The following is a 25989-nucleotide window of genomic DNA, read 5'->3' on the forward strand; positions in this document are numbered from 1 at the left end:
AGAGAAAGCTTCAGAGACCCTCCTCCATAGAGTTATTACGAGGATCAAATAAGTGTGTGAACGCCTGACACACGGTGCTGGGTGGCAAGAGGAATTCTCGTAGTGGCCTTTCACAGATTGGGTTTCAGAAACCCTGCCGCCTCTGGACGCGGGGTAGTGGTGGAGCGGGTGATGGGCTGGAGGGGTAGCAAGCTCTTTAGGAAAAGGGTTCCTTTGGGTAACACTGGACACTATATTCCGCTCTTGGGATTCCTGTTTATTAGCATATTCAAAACTGAAAAGTCTTATTGGGAAAGAACTTGTTTAATTTTGCTTAACTCTGTGTTTCCCAAATTCACTTGAACTCCAAATCTTTCTTCCCCCATAATGCCTGGACAAGTCCCAGCCAAACCACGGGACACCGTGCTGGGGCTGGCCTACAGGACCTCTAAGGCACCTTGAAGTTATCCATCTGGAGTCTTGACCACTATTTTTTACATTCTCCCAAACATGAATGGTGAATTCTCATGATAGGCTCTTTGTTGCTACTCAGCTATTTCAGCAACAGGACTAATGCCTGTGGTTAGAGATTTTCTTCAACTCTCATAACGAGAATCACACATTCTCACTAGGAGAACGTGGGGCTTTTAAACTTCAGTACAGAACCGTTTCTGAGGAGTGGAGCTCTTTTATCCTGAAATCCCCAAATCACAAAATTTGGACAGCTTGAGGGCATGTAGGAAGCAGCCAGCTCCCCAGCAGCAGCCCCCTGGCCATCTGAAGCCCAGAGAGAGGAGGCATTTTGGCCAAGGTCACAGACCTCTTTCCAACTGGTCATCCCGGGACAGCAGATGATGACATGAATAAGTGTGTGTAGTGAACAGTCCTGACCTCTCTCTGACCACGGCCGCTCTTGTAATTAAACATAAACGTTAACATCAATCAAATGGTCCTTCCACCAACATTATCACTAACAGCGTATTCTGTCCAGCGAAGGTGGAAAGGCACTGCTCCCAGGCCTGCAGCAGCCATAAAACCTGCCAGTGCTAATAAGCCATCGCTTGAGCCAGTTAATAGAGGAAGCAAAACTGTCTTTAACTAAGGCATCATGCATCCCATGGGTTCTCTCTAACTCATACCCAGGGGTACTAGGAAGCCCCAGTGGACCCAACTGTCACATTCTGGGAAAGCATGAAACCAGCTCTGTTTAAAATGGGCCTGATGGGATGTCAGGCAATGTGGGTTCTGGTCTGAGCTCTGCCACTGAACTTGGGCAAGTCCCATCTCATACCTGAGCCTCAGTGCCTTCCTCAGTAAAGTCATCCCTTTCCTTCTCTCATATCCACCAAATTCTTTTTGAGCATCTACTATGTGCTGATCCCTGCTGACAGGCACCGGGGACACAAGGACCATTAAGGCTCAGTGCTTTCCCTCTGGTGGCTTTAGGGCCAGTGGGGTCCATGCAATAGGATAAGACATGTTCAGTAGCCAGGCCCGTGGGAGCTCAGAGAAGGGAAGGACCAATTCTGTTTGGGGGTTTGCAGAATGTTTTCTAGAAGAAGAGGCATGAGCTGAGTTGTGAGGAAGGGTTAGTGAAATGAGGAAGGGACCAGGAGGTTCTGGACAGAGGGTCTTTATGAAGGTAAGGTATCAGGCACCAGCAGGACCTGTGTAAGGAACCAGGCCTCCCTTAGAGTGAGCAGGGCAACAGTTCTATGACCAGAGGGTGGGAGGTGAGGCACCAGGTCACACAGAGCTTTGCGTCAAAGCCGGGGAGTTTGAATGTTACCTTGAGAGTTGTGGGACTAATCAACTCTCAAGCTGTATAATTTAGGCAGTGAAGTTAGACAGTCAATGATTTACTGGTTGTATGACTTTGGGCCAGTCTGTTGCCTCAACCGTGAAATAAGGGTAATAACACTCTCAGAGGATTCAATGTTCTCTCAGCAGATGGTTCCCCGGGTAGTGGAATTTTCGGCTGTAAATTATGGTGCTAAGCCCGGAGAAAGAGCTCAAGATGTGAGTACCTGAGTGAGTGTGGGGCTAGCGGTGTGCCCACACCAAATCAAAATGCCGTTCACGTGATCTGGGATGCTACTCTCCTTCATTAATACTCTCCAAGAAGAAACCGGGAAACAGAACAGTAACCCTTATCACGACCATATGATATTCTGCAAAGCACGTTCATTGCCACCGTTTCCTTTGATGCTCACAAGTGCCCTGCCAGGTAAGTAATCATTGTCTTAATTATGCAAGAGCAACTGCAATGCATCAGAGAGGGAAAGTGAATTCCCCAAGGTTACACAGGAAGTAGGTGCCAAAGCTGATATTAACTCTCCTGATTCCTGGTCTGGCAAGCTGCCCGGAAAACTCCAGCAAGTGACCTCAGGTGACTGTGAACGAAACAGCCAAGGCCCATCAGTCATATTCTCAAGGGCCAGAGTGAAACTTCCTCTAATGAACTCATGGGTAGTCTGAAAATTCTTCCTCAAAAACCTATCCCCTTTTTCTTCCTGCTTCCACACCACCATCCAAGCATTCTCTCCCGTCCTTCACCTGTAATTGCCCAGGTAGACGCCATCAGGGTTGAGCATGGGTGCAATCTTGAAGACCAGGTGTTCCCGTAGGGCACGGGCAATAGGGTGCTGGCTTACGAGGAAGTCAATGATCCCTGGAGAAAGAGAAGCACCTGGGTTAACCTCAAAGTGTTTCAGGAAGGAGGAGCACATTTCCCTCAGCTGGAAAAACACAGCTCAACAGGTGATTTGGGCCTATGTTGTTCGCCACTGTGAATGTACGGCTATGGATTAGGTGTTGCCCAGTGAATTTTACAAATAATATCTCTGTTTCCAAGAGACAGTTCAAGATGTAATATTGAAGCTCATGGGCTGGGGGAGAGCATGTCCTGCTAAAGAGCACAGGGTGGGCCTCCAGGAAAAGACAGCATATGAGCTGTGCCTTGGAGGGGCCCCTGGGTCTTGACAGACAGAGATGGGGGAGAGGCAGGATAACTCTAAACAATAACTTTAGAGCTGCTCCCTAATGGACGCGCTGTTAGCTAAAGGCTGCCATCGGATTGGATGACGATGGAGTCAGGGACCTTAGGGGTCTCAGTCCTCAAGCGGCTGATGGGTGCACCAGGAAACACAAAGGAGAAGTCACAAGAGGACAGGGAGGTTTTGTCAATGCCCCCAAGCCTGCTTCTTTCCCCACTTTGAGGGTCCTCTGTTCCCAGACTCTGGGGCTGGCTGCCCTCTCTGCTTCTCACTGGCACCAACAACTACCTCGCCTTCAGGTCACCAGATTTAGAAGAGCTGAATTCTCCATGACCCTCCTCCCACATTCAGGGGGTCTCCAAGTCTCTTCCTTGAAGCTAGCAAATCTGCCCCTCATCTCTCTGCCTGTCTTCTGTTCTAAGCCACCATCATACTTGGCCTGGATGAGAACAACCACATCTGACTTCGGTGACTGAGCCCTCATCACTGTAGCCAGAGGGATTGTCCTGAAGGGCAAACCTGACTCTGTCACTGCTGTCGTTGATATCCTGGCGATGGCCTGCATATATCTACAGGAGAGGGGGTGAGAAAACGAGAACTGAGTCCTTGCCTTGTCCCTCCTTTTCTCCACGTTTCTACTTATTCCTCAGAGACCGGAGAAAAGTAGGCAAAACGGAGCTCTGGCATTCCATGAAATTCCTGTAATGCTGGAAAGTGATAGGAGAGTACAAAACCCTCCCAAAAGTACAGAAGGAGAACTCCTCTCCTGCTGGAGAGAGCAGGAAAGGCATCAAGGAGAAAGAAGCTTTTGAGCTGGGCCCTGAAAGATAAGTAGGTTTTGACAGCCAGACGGGAGGAAGCAGCGGGGTAGCTAAGAACGATCCACATGCCCAGTGGCAGGCACTTAGCCCTTGGAATGATAAGTCGCTCAGAGGCACATTCCAGAGCTGCCATGACCAGTGAGGGACATCTTGGGCTTTTCATTAGGCCGGGGCTGAGAATCCATGGGCAGCCGAGAGCCAGTTGGACATCATTTACTTCGCCGCCGAAGCGGCAGTCGACCAGATGCCCTAATTTATTTGTTGGTCTTCATATGAAAGCTGTAGTTTGCCAGTAAACAGGCAGGGTAATGATGCCAGGCACCCTTGTTAGGGGCTAGTAATTGCTTAATCTGTCCACTAATTGACCCTGGCTCCTGGGGCAGCCCTCCATCAAGGAGCCAGCCTGTGCACAGGGCCTGGCCGTGCTGCCTCAGAGGATGGCTTCTGGAAACGGAGGAGCTCATTGTGAGCCATCCTCCTTCACAGATGAGCAGATTAATTGGGCTGCCGATCAGGCAGCTAATAAAAGGATGAGAGGAAACAAAGCCAGACCGGAGGCTGCAGCCACCCAGAGTGAGTATGGGGCAGGGAAAGCAGAGGTTTTAGACTCATTTCTTGGCTTGAGGTCAGATACTGTTCAACAGGAGCCTTTCCTATTGATCAGGAAACTAGGAGGAGATCTTCCACTTGTATTTGGTGTGGGAGGGGGTGGTAAGTGAAGAGAAGTATGAGGAGGAATGTCAGAGAAAGTCAGAGTGGAGAGGAAATGCCATCCCCCACTGTGGGCCAAAGCACGGCATGGACCGAGGAAGCAGAGAGCGTGTGGACCTGGGGACCTGCCTGTGACTCTTCACCGGTTGTTAGCTTTCTCTGACCAGTTTCCTCGTCTTGATACAGAGGTAACAACACCGAATCTGGAAGACTGATGTGGGACAGGGTTAGAACCCCTGCATTTTGACTGCCTGACACAGCGCCCGAACACTGATGTGTTCTCATAAACTCACTCAGATCGAAGGTTGAAAGGCAGTGGAGTAGTAAAAAAGTAGAATGCAGTTTAGAACCAGGAGTCCTTGTCTGTGAAGTTGACTGACTATGGGATTTGGGGACAAGGATACTCAATTGGAGAAGCCAACAAACCAGCAGTTAGAGAACTGGGGTTCTAGTTTTGGCTCATTGATAAATTTAGAAGAAAGAATCCAGGGGTTCCCAAGGATGCAACCCACACCAACAGCCTATGATTCCGTCTACTTCATTCCTCTCCCCCAGAGTAGCAGAATCCCCATCTGTTAAGTGAGGAGAATCATCTCTCTCCTGCTGGGAGACATAATCCACCCCCTTAAGATCAGTCTCTGCCCCTTGAGTAAACAAGTTTGCAGGTCCTTTCCTTTGAACTAATGTAATCAGGAAGGTGGAAGAAAGCAGGGCTGGAGGCTAGCGAGGCTGGAGGAGAAGAAGGAAAAGTGGCAGAGGATCTGAAATGAAAGCTGGGCGGCAGACCTCACTGCCCTGCCGACCTTGCCTGGCCACGATGACCCTCGCCAGGCAAACCACAACTGAACATCCACTACTGTTATTTCTCCCAGTATACTTGGTTCAGCTCAAGGCACACAGCAGGTGCCTAATAAATGCCTATTGGTAGATTGGTCCCAGGAATTCATTCAACCTTAACAAAGTACGGTAAGTCCCCTACATTCGAACCTTCAAGTTGCGTACTTCCAAAGATGCAAACGTGCGTTCGAATGTCCAATCACATAAGTTAGTTCACGTGTACACTGTCATGTGCGTGCATCCTCTACAAGTAGTTATGCTTTTGTATACTCTACTGTACAGTACTGTATAGAGTACGGTAGTACAGTATCTTTATTTCAGGCTAGATTTGCAAGCGGATGACTTCATTGAACTTGCTGTGTAACATGAGGAGCTTACTAATGAAGACCTGATGGAACTGGAGGCCCACAGAAAGGACAAAGAGAGACAAGAGGAAGAAGAAGTAACTGAAGAACTGGAGAGATGCACGACACAAGAAATGGCAAGGGGATTTTCTTTATTTGAGGAGGCACTGTTAGTTTTTGAGGCACAGGACCTGAATGTAGAATGGTACATGAAGGTTGCAGCGACAGTTCAGAATGCAATCCAATGCTACCATGTCATCTATGATGAGAAGAAAAAGAGCTACTACCCAGATACCACTGGATCATTTTTTCAAGAGGGTAAACAAAATTGAACCCAGCAAGGAACCAGAACCTGTGCCATCAACGTCAGGTGTGAGTGAAATTGCAGCTTGCCCTCCGTGTCCTATCGCTGACGATCCTTCAGCTCTACCATCTCCCACCTCCTCTCCCTCCTCCAGTCAGTAACTCTTCTTGCCTGTTCACTAGATGCCAGCCCCATGGATGCCAGCTGTTGTGCTGTACTGCTGTACTTTTCAGGGTACTGTGCTGTAAGATGAAAAAGGTTTTCTTTATTTTTTGCATTTGTTTGTTATGTATTATTTGTGTGAAAAGTATTATAAACCTATTATAGTACAGTACTCTATGGCCAATTGTGCCAGTTGGGTACCTAGGCTAATTTTGTTGGACTTATGAACAAATTGGACTTACGAACGTACTCTCAGAACGGAACTCGTTCGTATGTAGGGGACTTAACTGTAGAGGGTTAGTTGTGCTGATAATCACTCATTGCACAAACATTCGCAGGGCCAGGTCCCTGCCATGAGCTTGGCATTCCAAGATGCGTGAGAGGTTCCTGCTCAAAGGGTGCATGGAGAGAAAGCAGCTCCCACTGTACCCACTGGCAAAGGCTCTGGTGGGAACAGCACAGGGAGCTCTGGGAACTCAGGGGGCTCCTGACCCAGCCTGGGGGTCAGGAAGAGGCCACGGCAACTTAAAGGATGAGTGGAGTGAGCCAGATGAAAGGGGTGTCAGGGGACAGTGTCCCAGGGAGGGAGGGTCTTACACAAAGGCTGGGAGGTGAGAAAGAAGACAGCCTGTTTGCTAGAGCTCTTCAATTCCAGGGGGCATAGCTTTGTAATTAAAGGCACAGACTCTGAGGGACTTCCCCGGTGGTGCAGTGGTTAAGAATCTGCCTGCCAGTGCAGGGGACACGGGTTCGGTCCCTGGTCCGGGAAGATCCCACATGACGCGGAGCAACTAAGCCCGTGCGCCACAATTACTGAGCCCACGTGCCTACAGCCCATGCTCTGCAACAAGAGAAGCCACCACAATGAGAAGACCGCACGCCGCAATGAAAAGCCCGCGTACTGCAACAAAGAGTAGCCTCCGCTTGCCGCAGCTAGAGAAAACCTGTGCGCAGCAACCAAGACCCAACACAGCCAAAAAGGAAGGAAGGAAGGAAGGAAGAAAGAAAGAAAGAAAGAAAAGAAAGGCACAGACTCTGAAACTGGACTAGCTGTGTGGTCTTAAGCTCTTGGTTCCTCAGTTTCCTCTTCAGTTACGAAGAAAATAATAATAATAACTACCATGTGAGTTATTGTGAGGATCTATCTCAGTGAGCTAATGTTAGCAAAGCTTCTGGCACATAGGAAGTCTGTTGTTTACTCATTGCTCTTATTTGGTTTGGTTGAAGGTGTGAGGGTGGGAGGATGTTGAGAGAGAAGCGGGAGAGGTAAGTGGGGACTTGTTAGTCCTGCTGAAGAATATGAAGGGCACAGGAGAGCCATTGCAAGGTTACGGTCAGATCTGGGCTTTGGAGAGTTTCCCCTGGCTACAGCATGGAATGTGGTTTGGAGGGAAGTTAAAATAATGGACAGATGTCCTGAAGGGTGACAAGGCGGCAATAGGGGCACAGACCTAGCAGAGTGCCAGCAAACATAAAAGAGGCCTGCAGTCAGGAGGCAGGGTCTGACATGGTGGTGACCTCCAGGGGCTCTGCAGTGACCAAAGCCCAGAGAGTCACCGGGAAGCCGCTGATGGAGGGGAAGCCGTGTGGATAGATGATGACACTGATGACAAGACTATTTGTCTACCACCCCCAGGAGCATCAATAATCTTGGCTTAAATCACACAATCTTGGGGAAAGGTGACACCAAAATGACTGAGATTAAGTTTCTGGCCCCTGGCAGAATGGTGCCTCAAAATGGAAACTGAGTTCAGTTTTAGAAAAGTAAGGAAAGTCATATTTCCAGTACCTCTGAGTTTGGGGGGGATTGAGGCTTGCATCCGCTGTGCAAATCTGTTTTCTCTCCAGGCTGTGAGCTCCAGGAGGGCAAGGACAGCTCTACATTTTTATGATGATTTTGTCAGTGCCTAGCTCAGCACTGGGGCCTGGAAAGTCCTCAATAGATATATGAGAAAGGAATGAATAAAATGTGGACCAGTGATGGGTTGAACTGTTATTACACTGGCTCTGTTTTGCAGACAGGGAAACAAAGTCAGGGTGAGACACTTGCTGAGTGTCTCACAGGGGCCTGGCTGGGATTCAGGTCCAGTGCTACTGGCTTCAGAGTGGTGCCCTTTCCACGAAGCCAAGATGGAAAGAGCCAGGAGTCGATTTGCATGTGATTTGCATATATGCTCACAGGGTTTTTCTCTAGAGAGTCCTGTATAAGGTTCACTGTTGCTGTTTCCGGCTAGTAGGCAGAATAGAATACAGTGCAATGGGAAGAGCCCAGACTTGAAGCAAGACAATCGGCTGGGGTCTCTGCTGGGCTCAGAGTGTGGGTCACGTGGCAGGAGCCACTCTAGACCCCACCCTGACCGTGTACCAGGCCCCTGTCTGCCCTCAGCTGAGCCCAAGGGCCCCAAATTATGGAATCACAGGCAGTCTCGCCCTGAAGAGGCTGAAGTTCACAGAGTCTAAGTTCTTACCCTCTAATCCCCAACTCTGCCCATTTCACAAATGAAAGGACAAGTTTGGGGAAGCAAAAGGCCCCCGTGACAACCCCTTAGGGATCCAGTTTCAGGCATCTGTGAGGCTGTATGGGAGAGAGGGGGAAGGGGAAGATGGAGAACAGGTGATGGAGAGAGGAAAACAGAGTTGGGGAGGGGAGGGAAAAAGGGGCATCGGTCACCACATCACTGTGGGAAATGCTAGGTTGTGCTGGGTCCTGGTGTCCTGGTGGTTGTGAGTGTGTGTGTGTGTATTCCCCTCCTCCTCTCCCTGCCCGCACAGGACACCCCGGAAGAGTGAGCTCCCAGAGGGAGGGCCTGGTGGGCCCCTTGGCACGTTGAGCAGGGCTCCCTGAATTCTCACAGCAGTTCCTGGAGGACCACATTGCTGCCACATTTTATAGGCAGAGAAACAGGCTGCGAGAGTTGAGGACTTGCCGAGCGAGGGACCCCAGAGCGGAGGTGAAGTGGTAGGATTCTGACTCAGGGCTGCTCAAGTCTAAAGCCTTAACGATGCACATGCCCCTGCTGTCTCCTGCGGGTGGCACACCTTCCACGGTCGTGTTGCATACGCGTGGGCTTAACCGATTCATTTATGAACGGTCTGAAGGGGGCAAGCGCTCTGCAGGTGGGACTTTTCAGTGAGCCATGCGCCAACAACTCCAGAAAGCTTCAGCGCAAGAATATTCACTCAACCGGAGGTCGGAGATCTGACGTGCAGTCCCGGCCAAACTTCTGACGTGCTCCGTGGTCTCCCACGTGGGTAAATGAGGAGGGTTCAGCTAACGGTTCTTTTGGGAAGGAGGCCAGGAAGGCAGGGCACGTGGTACAGGAGTCACATGCCTGGGTTTGGGTTCCCAGTAAGGATAAGAGGAACCATCCTGGTCACCTGCAAGATGCTCCATGAATGCTACTTCCTCCCCTACGAATAACACTTCTTCAGTGCTTACTGCATTCCACGTACCATCTTAAATATTTTATGGTTATTAACTCATTTAATCTCCACAACAACCCTATGAGGCAGGATCCCTATTATTATTCTCCTTTTGAGATAAAGGGACTGAGGCAAGGAGAGGTTATAGGACATCCCCAAGGTCATCCTGTACCAAGTGGGGGAGCTGGGCTTCAAATCCAGGTGGTGTAGCTCCAGAGACAACAGCTCACACACACTCTGCTACAGAGCCACGTGGGAGTGACCTTGACCTCCCACACCGTAGTTGGAGAACAAGGACAGTTTGGCCTCACAGAGGCCAGGAGCGGGGTTGGGGGCAGTAGAGGGTGACTGACAAGCAGCCGTCTCCCCAACATGCAGAGCCTTGAGGAAGTCACATCCCTCACCCCGCCCCCGAATGCCACCCCCGCCAGAGCCCTGCCACGACAGGACTTCACTCTACTCCCAGGTGCATCAGCAGCTCGGCCATGAGAACCGAGGTCCCAGCCAGATGGGGATGACCAGGCCCCAGATGTTTGCCCTCCACTCAAGGTCACTGAGCCAGTGAATGGGGAAACAGAGTTAACAGAACCAAAGGTATCTCAGCAATCAATCTTCCAGGCCTTAGACCCACCCTCCTGCCCTCCCCAGAACAAGGTGGGCTGGGGAGGGGAATCCAGCTGAGGGCTGGGTCTGGGGAAGAAAGCCCCAGCTGAGCCCCATGGGGCTGTGGTCTGGGCTGTCCCCAGGGGGCTGGGAGGCCCTTGGGGAAGACCATGCCTCAGTTCCTCATTGGCAAAGTGGGGGAATCCTGCCTGTCTTGAGCTGCCTCAGGAAGCGTGAATTGTGTGTCTTAAGTGGCAGTTACAGAGATAGGGACAGAGGAAGACCAGGACTGGGGAGATGGGTCCCGGCGTCACATCCGCCATGAATTAGCTGTGTGATCCTGGGTCAGCCACCTCTCTCCCCGAGCCTCCCAGTCTCACATGTCAAATGTACTTGTTGTGGGGTGGCCAGAACACTGTGCTCTTCCAGGCAGGAAGCTTGGCCCTCTAGTCCTTCTAGGCCCCCGCACTCCTCCAGCAAAAGAGCGTGCACAGGCTTGGGAGACCCAGCTGCAAAGCCCCCTCCTCTCTTTACTGGTTATGTGAACTGGAGGTTCCTCTTTCTGGACTCAGATTTAGCGTCCGAGAGCCAAGCCAGCATTTGTTCCTCACAACAGCCCCGTGAAATGAACAAGACAATGCACATTTTACAGATGTGGAAAATGACACTCTAAGATCCAGCCCTGGGTCTCGAACAGCTAGGTTTAAAGGGAGAGCAACAAATATAAACCAAATGCGTAACAAATCAGGGCCAAAAAGATGACCATTGGGTAACCCACAAGGCAGGCACAGAGCAGAGGGCTGAAGGGAGTGGGCACAAGACCTCCTAGGCAGAGGGGCAGCAGGTGCAAAGGCCCAGTGGTGGGGAGAAGAGTGTCCGGGGATTAAATTGTGTGGAGCTGGGATATAATGAGGTCAAGGCCTCCTGGCAAGGACCACACCATGGAGAATTGTGAGTGTCATGCCAAGAAGTTTGGAGTTGATCCTGAGAAGGCAGTGGGAAGGCACTAAAGCCTCTGTCAAGGAGTGAACATTGACTGAAAGCCTCGGTGATAGACAGCACTGAGTCTATCGATAAACTCAGCACCATCCAGGGTCAACAGAGAGAGCACCTGGGAGCTTCTCGACTTCTCTGTGCCTCAGGCCTCCTCTGTAAAATGGGATAGTGACCCTACCCTCTGTCTGCTGCCCACAGAGCGGGTGAGCACGGGAGTTTGGGCTCCCAGGGATGAAGTATTGATGGTAAGGCTACTGTCTTTTCACAAATAAGGACAAAAGAGTTGCCTCTGATCAGCTGGGGAACAGGCTGCTGCCAAGTTTCGTAACTGACAGATGGCTGCCGGTAAAGAAGTTGGTACAAGAAGGAGGGCCCCGCGAGAGGTTACTGCAAGGACAGTGCGGGGAAGAAGGAGGCTGGAAGTGAGAATGCCAAGGAGGCAGCTAAGGTGGCTGGAGCGGGGAGTTGAGACCCCCAGCCATGCCTCTGATGAGCTGCTTGTCTTTGGGCGATCACTTCCTCTCCCTGAAGCTCAGGCTCCCTGTCTGAAACTAAGAGGGAGGAAGTGGTGCATAACCACAGCCTTGTAAGAATACGAACGGGGAAAATAAGACCCATATGTGTTTGCAGAGCGCCTTAGAGTTTACAAAGCGGATTACCTGCTTCATCTTCTCAGATCCCATGGGGAAGGGGGTGACATCTATTGAGGGCCTGCTGTATGCCAGACACAGGACTGGGTGTTTGTTTACATTCATCTCATGCCAGTTTCATAACAGCCTTCACAGATACATATTGATAGAATAATTTATTTTACATTTGAGGAAACCGAATGTTTCCTGGGAAGTGGCAGAGCCACTTGCAGAGCAATTGCATTCCACAGTTATACACCCTAGAAAAGTATCTACACACGTGTACAAGGCCCACAAGGCGACACTTATGTATCCCATTTGTGGGATACAAATATGACACATTTGTATCAGCATTGTCTGTAAGAAAAAACACTGTAAACAACCTAATGGTCCATCTTCAGGAGAATGGATAGGTAAGTTGAGGTATAGACAGACATGGAATAGAATACATGATGAAAACAATTGAATGACAGCTATTCAAGTTCCAACACATACAGAATGATACCATTTTTATAAAGTTCAAAAACATGCAAAACTAAAAAATACATTGTTCAGGAATGCTTACATGTGTAGTAAAACTATTAAGAAGGACAAATACAAACTTCAAGCTGATGGTTATTTGTATGAGGGGGAAGGAAAGACAGAGGATTTAAAAGGAATAGATAATATTCAGCTTCTTAAGCTGGTGGGAACTTGGCCATTCATTAAATTATTATTTATACACTATTGAATATATTTAGATTGCTGACTAATTGAATATATATGTGTATATATATACATGCATGTATATATACTGCTGACTATATATTTTATATGGATTAACTACTTAATAATAAATAAAAATTCAATTACAAACAGATACATTTGAGAAGAGAAATTACCTCTTATTTACCTCTGATTGTCTGATATGAAGCATGCATTCCTTCTCACGGTTGGTACGGTATTTCAAAAGCTGTTTGTTAAGTGAATTATTGACTGAACGAATAGATAACTTTCAATTCTTACTTCCCCAGCCCACCACACTTCTGCCAATATATGAATTGACCTGGGACCAGAATTTTTGTTGTTGGTGGTGGTGGTGATGGTGGGTGGAAGGAGACCAGATTTATTTTTCTGTAAACCACCGGAGACATGTAAAACAAAGCTAGGAAGTGTAGATGACTCTATGACTCTCATCCTCAATCTAGCACATACAGGAGGACTCTACCTATTCATCTATCTATCCACCCATCCATCCATTCATTCATCCATTCTTCCATGCATACGTGTAGTCGATGAACATTTCGTGAAACAAATGCTAATGGAGATCAGGTGTAGCCTCTTGAGAAGTGAAGTAAATTCTCATCCAAGATAAGGACTCTGCATGTGACCATACTGTCCCAGAGACCATCACAGTGCCCCAGATGGATGTGCGGGGGAGACACGGGATGCCCATGAGATCTTGCAACTTACCTTGACACACAAATGAAGAGGGTGTTTCCCCTGGGTGGATTCGTCCTGTGATGAATACCACCTTTTTCTCTGCCCCCTCCCAAAGGTTGTCTGTAAGATAAAATGGAAGTAGGTTACTAAGGAGGACAGCTGAGATGGGGAGTTGTTATGTATGTGTGTGGGAGGGGCAGGGAAAGGGTGCTTTACATTTATCTCTTAAATCATTGGGTTAAAACCACTAATTGTATTATGTCCCTGGTCACCCAATATTAAATAACTACATTTCTGTTTTTCTGTGCAATTGATCATATTAATGTTACAATCATCTGAAGAAGTCATAAGAGCAACGTCAAATCCCAGATCCACTGACCATGAAACTAGGCAAGTTATGTGTCCTTTTTGAGTTTCAATGTGTTAATCTATAAATGTGGATAGTTTCTTCATCGGGTTGCTGTCATAATTTAACAAGCTTACATATTGCCTAGTACACAGTAAAACTTTAGTAAATGATGGAGTAAAAAAGGTAGCTATTTATATTAGTAATAGTAGCCACTGCCATTTAAATAGCACCTTTTGTGTCGGGCACATTATATATAATCCCTACAGAAACATGACAGTTAATACTTCTTTTACTGAGACAGAAACTGGGGCTCAGAGAGGTTATATAACTTGTTCAAGTTCTACCTACACAGCTACATAGGGTAGAGCTGAGATTAGAATCCAAGCCCCGTTTGGCCTTGATGAAGTAAGAGGGACCAGATTTCTCTTTCACCTTAAGCAACTAGAAGATTGGACAAAATATACAAAACAACTCTTTTCAGACATTGAACAAGAGTCAGTGCAAGACTAACTCATGAGAAAAGGAAAACTAATGAGGCATGACCCATGACTGCCCTGGTTTTTTGCCTGGAGGCCCACCCCAGACCAAAGAGCAGAGACAGGTATCCTCAACAGAGCATGGAAATCTCACTGAGATTGAAGTTCAGGGAGTCTGAACCAGGTGGTGGCTGTGGGGAAACTGTATATTTCAGAGATGAGGGAACTCTGTAGAAAAAGAGTTCCAGGAATCCATAAAGGGGTCCTCATGAGTCTTTGCTGGGTCCCAAGATGCGCATATACAGGGTGAGTCTCCATGATGTCATGGAAAAACGACCAGGGTGCTGTGAACCGCACATTCTCAGGGCTCACACAGGGCTAGGAATCATTTGAACTCCCACCTCCCAAGTGGAAGTCCACATTGATCATTCAGGGCATTTGGTAGACAACCCAGAAGGGCCATGCCTTCATAGTGGGGCTAAATCACCCAAGACTCACTCTAAAAAAAATTTAAAATAAATCTCAGATGGATCAAGCTGAACAGCAACAACAACAAAATTGACTGCCAGCTATATAAAGTCCAACTGTCTTTAAAGGAAGACAACAAAATCCAGATATTCAACAATGTATAATTCACAATATTCATCATCCAGTAAAAGGTATTAGACATACAAAGAAGTAGAAAATTATGGGCCAAAGTCAAAGCCCACGCTTTTGCTGCCTCTACAGAAGTCTCACTTACATAATAAAGCTTAGCATTTTGCAAATATATTATTAGACAAAAGCAGTAGGCAAGAGTGACATTCCTAGAAAAGAGGGGCAGGAAGAGGGTGCTTAGCCATGGGCAGAAGAAGGATTGATTGACACGGAACAGAACAATGACCTGAAGGAAATTCAGACATGAACACTGAGAGGCGTTCGATTAAAGGAGCCCATCTACATTAGTGGACAATCTGGATGGAGAGGGGAGGCAGAGATCATTAACTGGCTTTCTGCTTCTGAAATGCTAGGACAGGTTATTTGAATGTGATTCATGATCCCAACAATTGATGCACCAAGCCAGAGACTAAAATTTAAAAAAAAAGAATTAACCCTATCATACCTGGATCTGAAAGCTTAGGACTTGCCTGGTCTATTGGGTGACCAGTTTTGAGGTCACTGCTTCCCTAATATTAGGTTCCTATAAGACAGCAAAACATATAATGAAGCCAAAATGCATACTTGAGAACTCACTCTGTTCTCGGCTCTATGCTAAGCGCCTTTAGGAGCAAAGGGAGAGAGAGAAGGCTCACCCGCTCTTAAGAAGAGAAGTTAGATACCTGAACATCTCCTGGACTGAATACAAGCTCCTCAAGGGAGAAACTGTGACTTTCATGGTGTATGTTTAATGATTTTCCCAGGACTCTGTGTGGAAAGGTGGTCAGGAACTGGTTATTCAATTAATAAGTAAAACATACTCATACAGATCCTGGTTTATAAAGAAATTTAGACACACACTATCTTATTTAATCTTCATCATGCCTCTGTGAGGTGGATAGTATCAACTCCATCTTACACGTGAGGGAACTGAGGCTCACAGAAGGAGGGGACATGTCCAAGGTCATGCAGTAGCAGTGGCAGAGTCCCAGCCCAGTGCCCCATTCACTACCCTGTCCGTCTCCTCCCGGATCCACTAACAGCAGTATCAGATTCTACATCTACTGCATTTCCATCTACAATGTACACAAGGGAGTTTGGTTTCATCCCTTATTGCTGGTGGGAGTTGAGCTATGTCTTAGCATTTATATTGCTTTTTCACTTAAAATACAAAAAACAAAATGTCACCAAGCCCTTTTAAAACACACTAACACTGACCCCATCTATCCCAGCAGCGTAGAAATGAAAAATGACGTTACCAAGGTCTCAGTGAAGGCTATCTTTATGGATGTCTCCCCTGACCTGGTATCAGCTCAATTGCATTCAGCATTTCTGCTGACCACAGGGAAATGCAAAATGGGCATTCTATTTGCACACTAATTTTACTGAGCCCCTGCGTCTTCATAAAATGATAACGTGGGGCTAATAAAAATCAAGCATCTCGGGTGCTAATATAAGCAAATGTTGCCGCAGGCAGGTAACAAATTGCTTTGTCATTTAGGAGGCCGTAAAAGAGCATTATAGTCATCTTTAGGCAAAATGGATGGGTCTCCTTTGCTCAGCTTTTACCTTTCATTTGCAAAATCAGTTTAAGGTAATGTAGCAGCTCTGAGGTGGTGTGACATGGGACTTCCACTCCCACCCCAATCCTGTTACCAAATCCTCAGACTCGTGCAAAGCCAATTAAACATGTTCTTGGTGGAGACAGCAGGGATGATGAAGGAAGTATGCTTGAACAAAGCCAGGGTGGCAAAGAAGCTGAACAATGAGCCCAAGAGGAACATATAAGGGAGGGTAAAGCTGGAGGCCTTGGAGAGAGGCACACTCAGGGGTACAGGGTACCCTCAAGTAGAACCAGGACAGCCATAGTGGGCTCCCCAGTTAACAGAAGGTGTTTGCAGTCAAATGTATTTTGTGTAGCATCCCAACTCATACACACACACACACACACACACACACACACACACACACACACACGCACGAGCACTCCTTTGATAGAGGGATAATGTCCCTCTATCAGCCACCATTTCCTTATTCATAAACTATTTCTTGAGCACCTATTAGGTGGCCAGGCACTAGCTATTATTATCTTCATTTTACAGAAAACCTAGGCCAATAGACATTAAGTGACTTGCCTACAGCTAAAGGCTGGCAGAGCCAGAGTCCCCACCCAGGCAGTCTGACTCCCCCTGTGTTCCTCCTCGACGCTTCTCTGCCTCTTGTGAAGGACAGTGACATTATCCAGCTCCAATAGCAACTAAGCAGTATTTATTCAGTACTTACTCTGTGCGAAGCACTTTACACGTATGATCATAATTTTCACAGCAACCCAATGAAAAACATCTACAATTCTTACCCCGATTTTTTAGGAAACTGAGTTCTGGCAAGGTAAAGTGACTTGTCTAAACCTGCATAAGTAGCAAATATGAGGGGAGGCAGGATTAAACCTAGGTCTTTTTGAGTCTCAAATATACGCTCTTAACCACCGTGTCATATCACCTCTTGGAGATTAAATGGGGTCCTTGTGGTGGTTTTAAAAAATACATCCACAAATTCTTCATTAATCTCCTCTTTTCAAGAAGTGAACTCCCTCCCTCCCCTTCAGCACGGGCTGGCCTTAGAGACTTGCCCTAACAAATAGATTGCTACAGAGGTGATGGTGCTTGGCTTTTGAGATTAGGCTATAAAAAGACAGTGGCTTCCATCGTGGATGTACTTTCTCTCTCTCTCTCTCATCACTCACTCTGGTGGCCTTGACTTGTGGACACTCAGGCAGCCTGTGGAGGGGGTCCCCCTGGTGAGGACTGTCCCACCCCCAGATGACTGCAGCCCTGGCCCACAGCTTACTACAACCTCATGAGAGAGCCTGGGTCAGAGCCAGCCAGCAAAGCTGCTCCCACATTCCTGACCCACCGATACAAAGAGATAATAAACGTTTGTTGTTTTAAAAATGCTGAATTCTAGAGTAATGTGTTAGGCAGTAATAGATAACTAATTAATCCCACTGGAGATGGCTGCACTTCCCCTAGTTGATTGTAGAACTTAAGAAACTTTGCATCTCATCTACTGAGGCTGAGCCTGAGTGAGGAGCAGAGCCACAACCTTGGTGTCAGGATGGAGGGAGAGCCTCCATCGATCTGGTCAACTGTCTGTGGACTGGACCTGTGGTTGGTGGAGGTACCAGCCAAGATGCCAAGAGGCCCCAGAGAGCACCAGCTGGGCACTCTGAGGACAAAATTCTCCCACAAGTTCACATGGTCAGTTTTGTTGCCCTGTCTCTCCTGACAATAACTTGTCACAGGGAGTGAGGTATTCTGTGCTGGAAGAAGGGTGGGGACCTGGGAGGGGAATACGGAATGTTACAATAGAAAGATTTTTTTTTTAAACAGAAAACTTTTTCATTTTCTTGACTGCATGATCCCTGAGGGCATCACAAAGTCAGGGGAATGCCCTCCTGTTGGTTTCCATACTGGACCAGTTGCAGTCTTGCCCATCATACTCTGGGGCCCGAACAGGTCCACCTGCTAGCAAGCTACAGAAAAGGAAATCCTGGAAGCAACAACAGCACGCTCTGGACCAGAACAGCCCTGTCACCGGCCTCCCCGTGTTGGCATCATCCTTGCCAGCCCGTCGTCTGCCCAGCCACCAAAGAGGCCTTTCCAAAACGCAAAAGGGAGCACACCACTCCCTCTGCTTACAACCCATCGGCAGCGCTCTGCTGTCCTCCTCCGGGCAAGCCCAGCCTCCTGCATCTGGCATCGCCCCTGTCTCTGGTAGCTGGCGGCCCCCTCACTCCTCCAGCCCTTTCCACAGGCCCCAGCCTCAGATACTCTCGGCAGCTCCGCAAGCACGAATGTTCTCCCCACAACTCCACACCTGGGTGCGTGTTTGTCTCTCTGTCTAGAATGCCAGCCCCCAGTTCATCTGTCTGGCTTACTCCTACTTAGCCTTCTAGACTGCTCGGCTGTGCCTCCCCTGAGAGGGGAGGGAAGAAACTAATATTCATCCCGGACTGGTCCTAGGCCACCCCTGGTGTTACTGTTGTGTTGTATCTGATTTCATCTGTGGAACAATTCTGTAGTTTTCCCTACAAAATACATCACATTAAATGTAGTATGAGGAAATCACTCTGTTGCCGATACTGACAATAAAGAGGGAATAGGAGCTGTGAATTATACAAGAACATGCTCCGGGTGCAGGATTTCTTGTATGTAATTTTATGAGAAAACGTAGGTTTAGGAGGCATCGCTAGAGCTTTCTTGAAGGCATTGGAGAACGAGTGAATGTATCTGGGTAGAGATGAGACTTGCTGAAAGCAAAAACACCCAGGCCTGGCTCAGCCCAGGAGACTAAGGGTGAATTCAATGGGAGAGGAGAGCTGGATGGGGGAGACTGGGCAGGACATTGGTCCCTGTGTTTCTTCCGCCCCCTGAGGGGGTTAAATGGAAAGCCTGCTGGCTTCCTGGGCAGATAGACCAGTACTCATATCCAGGACCCGTAGATGACTGGCTGTGAGGCCTTGAGCAAATTCCTTACACATTCGGAGCCTCAGTTCCCTGTAAAAGGAGAATAATAATGCCCAGCTCACAAGGTAAACCTTACGTCAGAGATGTTCTGCCCCTGCCCCATGGCTTTGCCTGTTAACTGCAGGTCCCATTTACCGAGCCAAAAGTCCTGGGAATAGACGTAGTCGCAGGGGGACTCTGTGTGGGTCCCCGCGTTATGCACCATAGGCTGAATCTCTAGCTTCTACCCACAGGTGCCCGAGCACCCCTCCCTCACCACACATGACAATCAAAAGTAGCTCGGACATCACTAAACATCCCATGTCTTCTCAGAGGCAAAATAGTCCCTGGTTGAATATTCTATAAACCCCTATAAAATACGCTACTTCATTCAGCCTGGCCTCGTCAGTATCTTCTCAAACAAACCTTCAATTTCTTAGACTGTGCTGTCCCAACCAACCCCTCCAAGATGCCTTTCCAGAAACCTCCAGACCACAGCGCCTTCACCCTCCTCTGAACTCAGAGTTCAATCTGGACCCCTCATGTGGTCATAAATTTGTTTTTTTTTTTTTTGCGGTACACGGGCCTCTCACCACCGCGGCCTCCCCCACCGCGGAGCACAGGCTCCAGACGTGCAGGCCCAGCGGCCATGGCTCACGGGCCCAGCCGCTCCGCGGCACGCGGCATCCCCCCGGACCGGGGCACGAACCCGCGTCCCCTGCATCGGCAGGCGGACCCCCAACCACTGCGCCACCGGGGAAGCCCCGGTCATAAATCTTTTGCTGCCTCGTCCAGGCAGGACCGAAGGCCACAGCTCAGATTTGCTCTGCCTAATGCCTCCGGCCCACGTCGAGAAAACAGCGGTGTTAGCGAAGTTTATTTTCAGTTCTCCCGCTCCCTCGCCCGCCCCCCCGCCCTCTGGGTCACATTCCCTCAGCGAGGCTTGGACCTCCCAGGGCCTAAAATTTCACATCTGCCAGGTACACTCATCCATGTTGCACGGTTAGGAAATGAATGTTCTACGCTTGATGAGATGGGAGAAGAGAAGAGATTTCTCTTGGAAAGAGAGTGCTCCTGACAGAGAAATGCTCATGACAAGAAATGAAGCATTCATTCTGGAATTTCAGGCCTTTGGGAAAGGAGCCTCTGTGTCTCTGGTATACCTCATGTGTCTACCACATATTAAAACCACTTTTTGGCTTTAAAAAGCAGTGAGGAGGCCTCTGACCTATAGGAGACTCCTAGAGGCCAGAAGAACTGCAAAGCCTGAGGAATCGCCAAGTGGAACAGACTCACTGTGAAGATGAAGGGAGAGGCCCAGAAGGGACAAGTGACTTGTCGGAGGCTACACAGCAGGAGGGTGGTCAAGCCAGGTCCGGAACCCAGGGCATAGAGCTCCAACGTCCAAGCAGCCACCTGTCACGTCACTGGGCTGCCTCGGGCGACGTCCCTGCAGGCTGGTGCCTGGAGAGTGCCCAGGGGATGCCTGCCAGGGCTGTGAAGGAAGCCGAATGGCGATGGGCCTGAGATACAGAGGGCTAGGGCCAGTCGTTACCTTGTGGGTCACAGAGGCAGCACCCCTCAGCCAGGCTGCCCTGCTGGGCTTGGCCCCTCTAAAGCCTGCGTGGGCTGGGACTCTGGGCCTGGAGCAGGGAGACAGGCAGCCTTCCACCCGCCATGACCTATCTTGATCCCAGCACCCTCCATCTCCTGCAGAAAGTCAGAATCACAGCCACCCTCTCAGGGTACCTACTGAGGTCAGGTCTCCTGGGAAACAGGCTGGGAGAGGCTGAGATTGCCGTGCAGGAGCCTTACCGGAGATTGCTCTCAGCAACTCTTGTGAGAGGTGAGTTAAGCAGGGTTGGGACAGTCTCAGCAGCGACTTTAATCCATCCCATGGGGAGCTCCAGGCCAGGAGGGTCCTGCATAGCTGTTCCAGCAGGTGAGGGACTGGCTCTGTATCCTGCACGGCCCGGCTACTGGGTGCGGGCTGCCCACAGGCCTGGGCTGGAGCCTCGGGAAAGGCGGCTTCCTTCAGCTGAGCGTAGTTTCCAGGGAGAAACTCAGCTGTGAGCTGTCGGGTACCAGCACTGCTGGGAACTGGGGGAATTAATTGGTCCTGAAGGGCGACGGCGGTGGTGCACACAGCACCTGCTACACCAGCCTTCAGCTGAGGCAGCCCAGGAGAGCAGGGTAGACAAGAAGGCCGAGGATGAAGGACTTTGTTTTTCAGTTCAATTCTGTATGTATTTTCTAACACTGACCATATGCCACACTTCGGGCTGGCCCCTGGGGACATAGAGAGGAAGCAGACACTCTTCCTGCTATCCAGGGGCTCAAAGACTAGCGCAGAAGAAAAATCAAGCCTGGTTTTGCGGTAATAAACTTGAATGGTAGAGTTGGACAGAAGAAGTGTTAAATTCAAATCCTGCCACACATGACCCTGAGCTCTGAGATTGTTCCTTTCCTCGCCTGCAAAGTGAAGATCAACCTTACAGGGGTCTTGTAAGAACTGAGACAACGCATCGGGTCTGTGCCCATGACCTGACATATAGAATGTGTTCAGAAACGGTAACTTGCAGACCGTTAGAAGTCACTTGGTCCAACTGCCTGATCTTACAGGTGCAGAAACTGAGGTCACTAGACTCTAAGCAACACTAGAGCCATGACTTTGCCTATCTTTTTCACAAATTGTATTCCCAAGGCCTAGCACACAGAAGGAGCTCAATAAATCCTCGTGGAATGGTTGTAGAGCACTTGTTGCCCTTTGGTTGTGCGAGCGCATCAGGCTAGAACTGAGTGCCCAGGCTTTTCCTAACACGTGCTCTGCCTTCCATCTCTCCCAGCCTCCAGAAGTTTCTCACCAGGTTCCGTTTCAGACTTATTAGCAAATGCAAATTGAATTACGAGGTGCCCTTTTGCAACAAGGGCAACAAAAAGTTTCCCCAGAAAGAGAAAGCGAGAAGAGGTGAAAGCTAGGATGAAAGTGGAAGACAATACATTCTAATCAGACTTGATAAATATGTAAATTAAAGCAGCTGAACGGTTGGCTTTGACAAATGACTTCTCCGTAAGGGGATTTTCCACGCTGAAAGGAGAGAGTTCAGCCTGCCTGCTAGTCGCAGCCAGAGGTCTCTCCTCCTCTCCCAGCTATGCGGGCTGATGGGGGCAGGCACTGGGATGCGTAGAGGCAGCGCAGAGAACGAATCCTCCTTTTAATGGATGCCATGTATTGAGCATCTACTAGCTGCTAGGCAAGCCTCCCTCAACCCTGTGAGGGCAGAGAATCCCCGTCTCGTTGAGAAGGAAGCCAGGGTAAGGGCGAGTAAGGGCCAGATTCACCGGACTCCCAAGCCTGGTGTGGCTGAGGGGCCAATGCAACCAGCTGTTGAGAATGTGAATTCGATCCCTCCAGTGGTTTTATTGCGCTCTGGGCGTCTGAACAACTGAAAAGTTCGTGCCTTTCAGTCTTTTCTCCCCTGCAGGACCTGGCACAGTGGGAGTGTTCAGGAAAGAGCTTTCCTTAACTTGTTACCTAGCTCCAGACGGATCTCTTCCCTCTGACAGCCCCCATCTCTGTTTCTCCACGTGTAAAAGTAGCCCTTGGAGTCGGCCCTGCTGAAGGCCCAGACAGCACAGAGCAGAAAGGAGCAGTCAAACTGCAGATTCTCTGCAAAATACAAGACAATTGTCATTGTAACCTCTAAATTTGGGGGTGGGGGAGGTTATTACATAGCAATAGATAACCAGAATCGTTGCCATGAAATTGATGAAGCTAAGGGGTTACAGTACAGCCGTCAGCTGAGAGGTAGTTGAAAGGAACAGGCTTTGAGCGGTTCCTGTGTGCCAGGCACTTTCCATACATTATGATCCAGGTCTCACCAGGCCCCGGGAGAAGTGTATTGTTTTCCTCATATTACAGACAAGAAATCTGAGGTTAAGTGCTTTGCCCAGGGCCACCCAGCTAGCAAGAGTTACGCTGGAATTTGAAGCCAGTCTTTCTATCCCCTGAGACCAGTCTTTCTCCTGACACCTCCAAGGGGGAAAGCTCATTCCCCAGCTATACCAGATAAAAGATTTGTTCTGCGTGTAAACGTGGGCAGGCACATGCACGCGTCTGCTTCTGACTCAAATTCCTACAAATTCCTAAGTTTTTGTACAAAGTTATCAGAGCTGAGGTATACACAGAAATTCAAGTTGAATGGTTTGCAGCCTTGGAAAGACACTATTCATACAATTTCCCCAAACACAGAACCAATATTTATGAGCGCTTGGAATGCTTCAGGAAAAGTTTCCCGGTAGGGCCGGGAGTAATGTGATCCAGGCCCTGAGCCGAAGATCTGTCTTACCTGGTGCTGGAGGAATTTAGATTTGAAGAGTATTCTTTCTTTCCTATTGAGATCTTCATTGACTTGTATAAAAATACCACTTTCAATCTCAAATCCCCATTGGCATCTTCATATAAGCACCGAAAATGCTACTGGGCTTTGGAGATTTCATTTAATGAAGGAAAAGTATTTCTATTAAAGAGTGAAATTTTTTTTTCTCTCCACACAACATCTTTAGAGGAGCCAGGGAAGCTGGATTGTTCCGGGCTCTGAGAAAATGAACCAACCCACGCCTCACCCATGATGTGGTCACACAGACTATAGAAGGCAAGGAAGGGTCAGTAATGAGGGGAAAATAAGAGCAATTATGCTAAACTCCCATGTCCCCACGATCTTACAGTTGACGAGGCGCTTTGGCACTCAGTAGGGAGATATTTCTGTTGCCATTGCCCTTGTGCCCTAGAAGCTAATCTAGGCTCTGACCTGCCTGTCCTATGCCCACCCCACTCTCACCTCTACCCTCTCTCACCAGCTCTTCACGCCTCTTCACACAGGGGTTCAAACTAGCTTCTCCGCCTTGTCTAGAGAGCTGCCCTGGGTTCTGTGGACCTGGCTCCTTACCCTTCAGGTCTCTTCTCACGAAAATGGTAGCTCCATGGCGGCAGGAACTTCGTCTTAGTAACTGCTGTGGACCCAGGTCTAACATGGTACCTGCCGATACACATGCTGACTGCATATTTATTGAGTCAATAAGTACAGCCAACAGGCATTGAGGGATGTGTGCTGGGGAGGGTGAGCGCCAAAGGAAGAAGACAGAAGACATGGTTGGGGTCAGCAGATTGTCCAAGGTCATCCAGGTGGTAAGTGGTGAGAAGAGAGTGGACCCCAGTCTGATGAATGGTAAAACCTGTGTCCCTTCACCCTGAGGCTCCTGTCCCTCACAAAGAGGCCACAGAGTGCAAGGGTGTGAGCAGAACCTTAAGTGTGGCTGTGCCTGTTTTCCAATTCTGCCTCTGCCACTCACTAGCTGGGTGGTCTTGGGAAAGTCACTCGACTTCTGGAAGCCTCAGTCTCCTTATCCATAAAATGGGAAGAATAATAATGTTCATCCTATTGGGTAGTTGTGAGGACTAAATGAGCTAAAATAAAGCACTAATAACAGTGCTTGTCACAAGGAAAACCCTCAATTAACATTTACTCTTCCTAGTCATTCAATAAATATTCCTTGAGCTCCCAGACACCAGCTCCCCTCCCCACTCCCAGGCAGAGTCAGGCTCTCTCTGTTCTGTTCCCTCCTCGCCCCTTCCGAGATTACAGACATTGCCCGGCAGTACAATAGTAATTTGCTTCTCTTTCCCTCTCGCCTTTCCCCTCTGGTGACTCTCAGCTTTTTGGGGGCAGAAGCCCTGTCTTGTTCATCTCTTTCTGGCATTCATTTCCTTTGTCTGAGACACAGAAGGGCATTTTGACATAGTTGTTTTGATGCAAGAGTTTTGAAATGGCTACATTTAAATGTAAAACTGCTTTGGAAAATTACCAGGCACTGTGTGAAGCAGACCCCCCCACACACACAACCGTGCATGTCTGACCTCCACTGACCTTCACTCCCAACAGCTCCTCACTGCCCCTGTCTCCTTTCTTGCCAGCTTGACTGGGAGCCCACCCTGAGCCCAACCTCTCCCCTCCGTGAGGCCCCTGCCAGAGGGGAGGTCAGGGATGGGGAAGTTCTGGGATGAGGGGAGGTAGCCTGAAATATCTCCTGGGCACATTGTTTGGTAATGTTTATTAAAAAGCTGAAGGTGTAATGCTTTGTTTTCCCGGCTGTGTCAAAATGTTCCCATTTCAAAACACTTGTGTCAGGGCAGCAGCATCAATGTGGCTGAAACAAAAGGACTGTCAAAACGATATGAACTCTGCAAGGAAGCCACCTGGCATGTAGCAGTCCTCAATAATGGATTTAAAACATACACCACTGTAAGTGGATTAACAAGCAATCAGCTGCACTTAACACCAACTCTCCTGTAGTAATTCCTTTTTGTTCTAATGAGGATGTTTCCACCACCATAAGGATCAGAGAAGTTTAGGATGCTGCCTGACATCACACAGCAGAGATGATTAGACCTGAGTATGGTCTAGTTAACCTCCCCCATTTTACGGCCAAGGTGCCAAGAGAGAAAGTGACTTGAGCAAGGTCTCACAGTGAACTGGATTTTCATGATAGGTCAGAAACATGTGATCAGATCTCCACACTGTACACTAAATTCTGGACCACAGCATCACCACTGAGCACATGGCACACACTCAACAGAACAGAACAGAGACCACGGGCAGGCTGCTAAAGCCCTAGGCATGCTGCTTGAAAATTGGATTGGCCAAGTTCTCTGTAAAAGAAGCTTTAGTGGGCTTCCCTGGTGGCGCAGTGGTTGGGAGTCCGCCTGCCGATGCAGGGGACACGGGGTCGTGTCCCG

General features: G+C 48.7%; 1 protein-coding gene across 1 annotated transcript in view; it reads right to left on the bottom strand.

Moving 5' to 3' along the window:
- Window positions 1-25989, bottom strand: part of AGBL4 (AGBL carboxypeptidase 4) — a 1255618-nt gene that overhangs the window by 124182 nt on the left and 1105447 nt on the right. Inside the window, exons 7-8 of the mRNA XM_024739248.1 lie at window positions 13258-13347; window positions 2536-2650 (exon numbers count right to left, since the gene is read on the bottom strand). Of these exons, the coding sequence (XP_024595016.1) occupies window positions 2536-2650; window positions 13258-13347 (205 nt within the window). The remainder of the gene's footprint in view (window positions 1-2535; window positions 2651-13257; window positions 13348-25989) is intronic.

Source organism: Neophocaena asiaeorientalis, unplaced genomic scaffold, assembly GCF_003031525.2.
Source record: "Neophocaena asiaeorientalis asiaeorientalis breed wild unplaced genomic scaffold, Neophocaena_asiaeorientalis_V1.1 scaffold138, whole genome shotgun sequence".
Taxonomy (NCBI): Eukaryota; Metazoa; Chordata; class Mammalia; order Artiodactyla; family Phocoenidae; genus Neophocaena; species Neophocaena asiaeorientalis.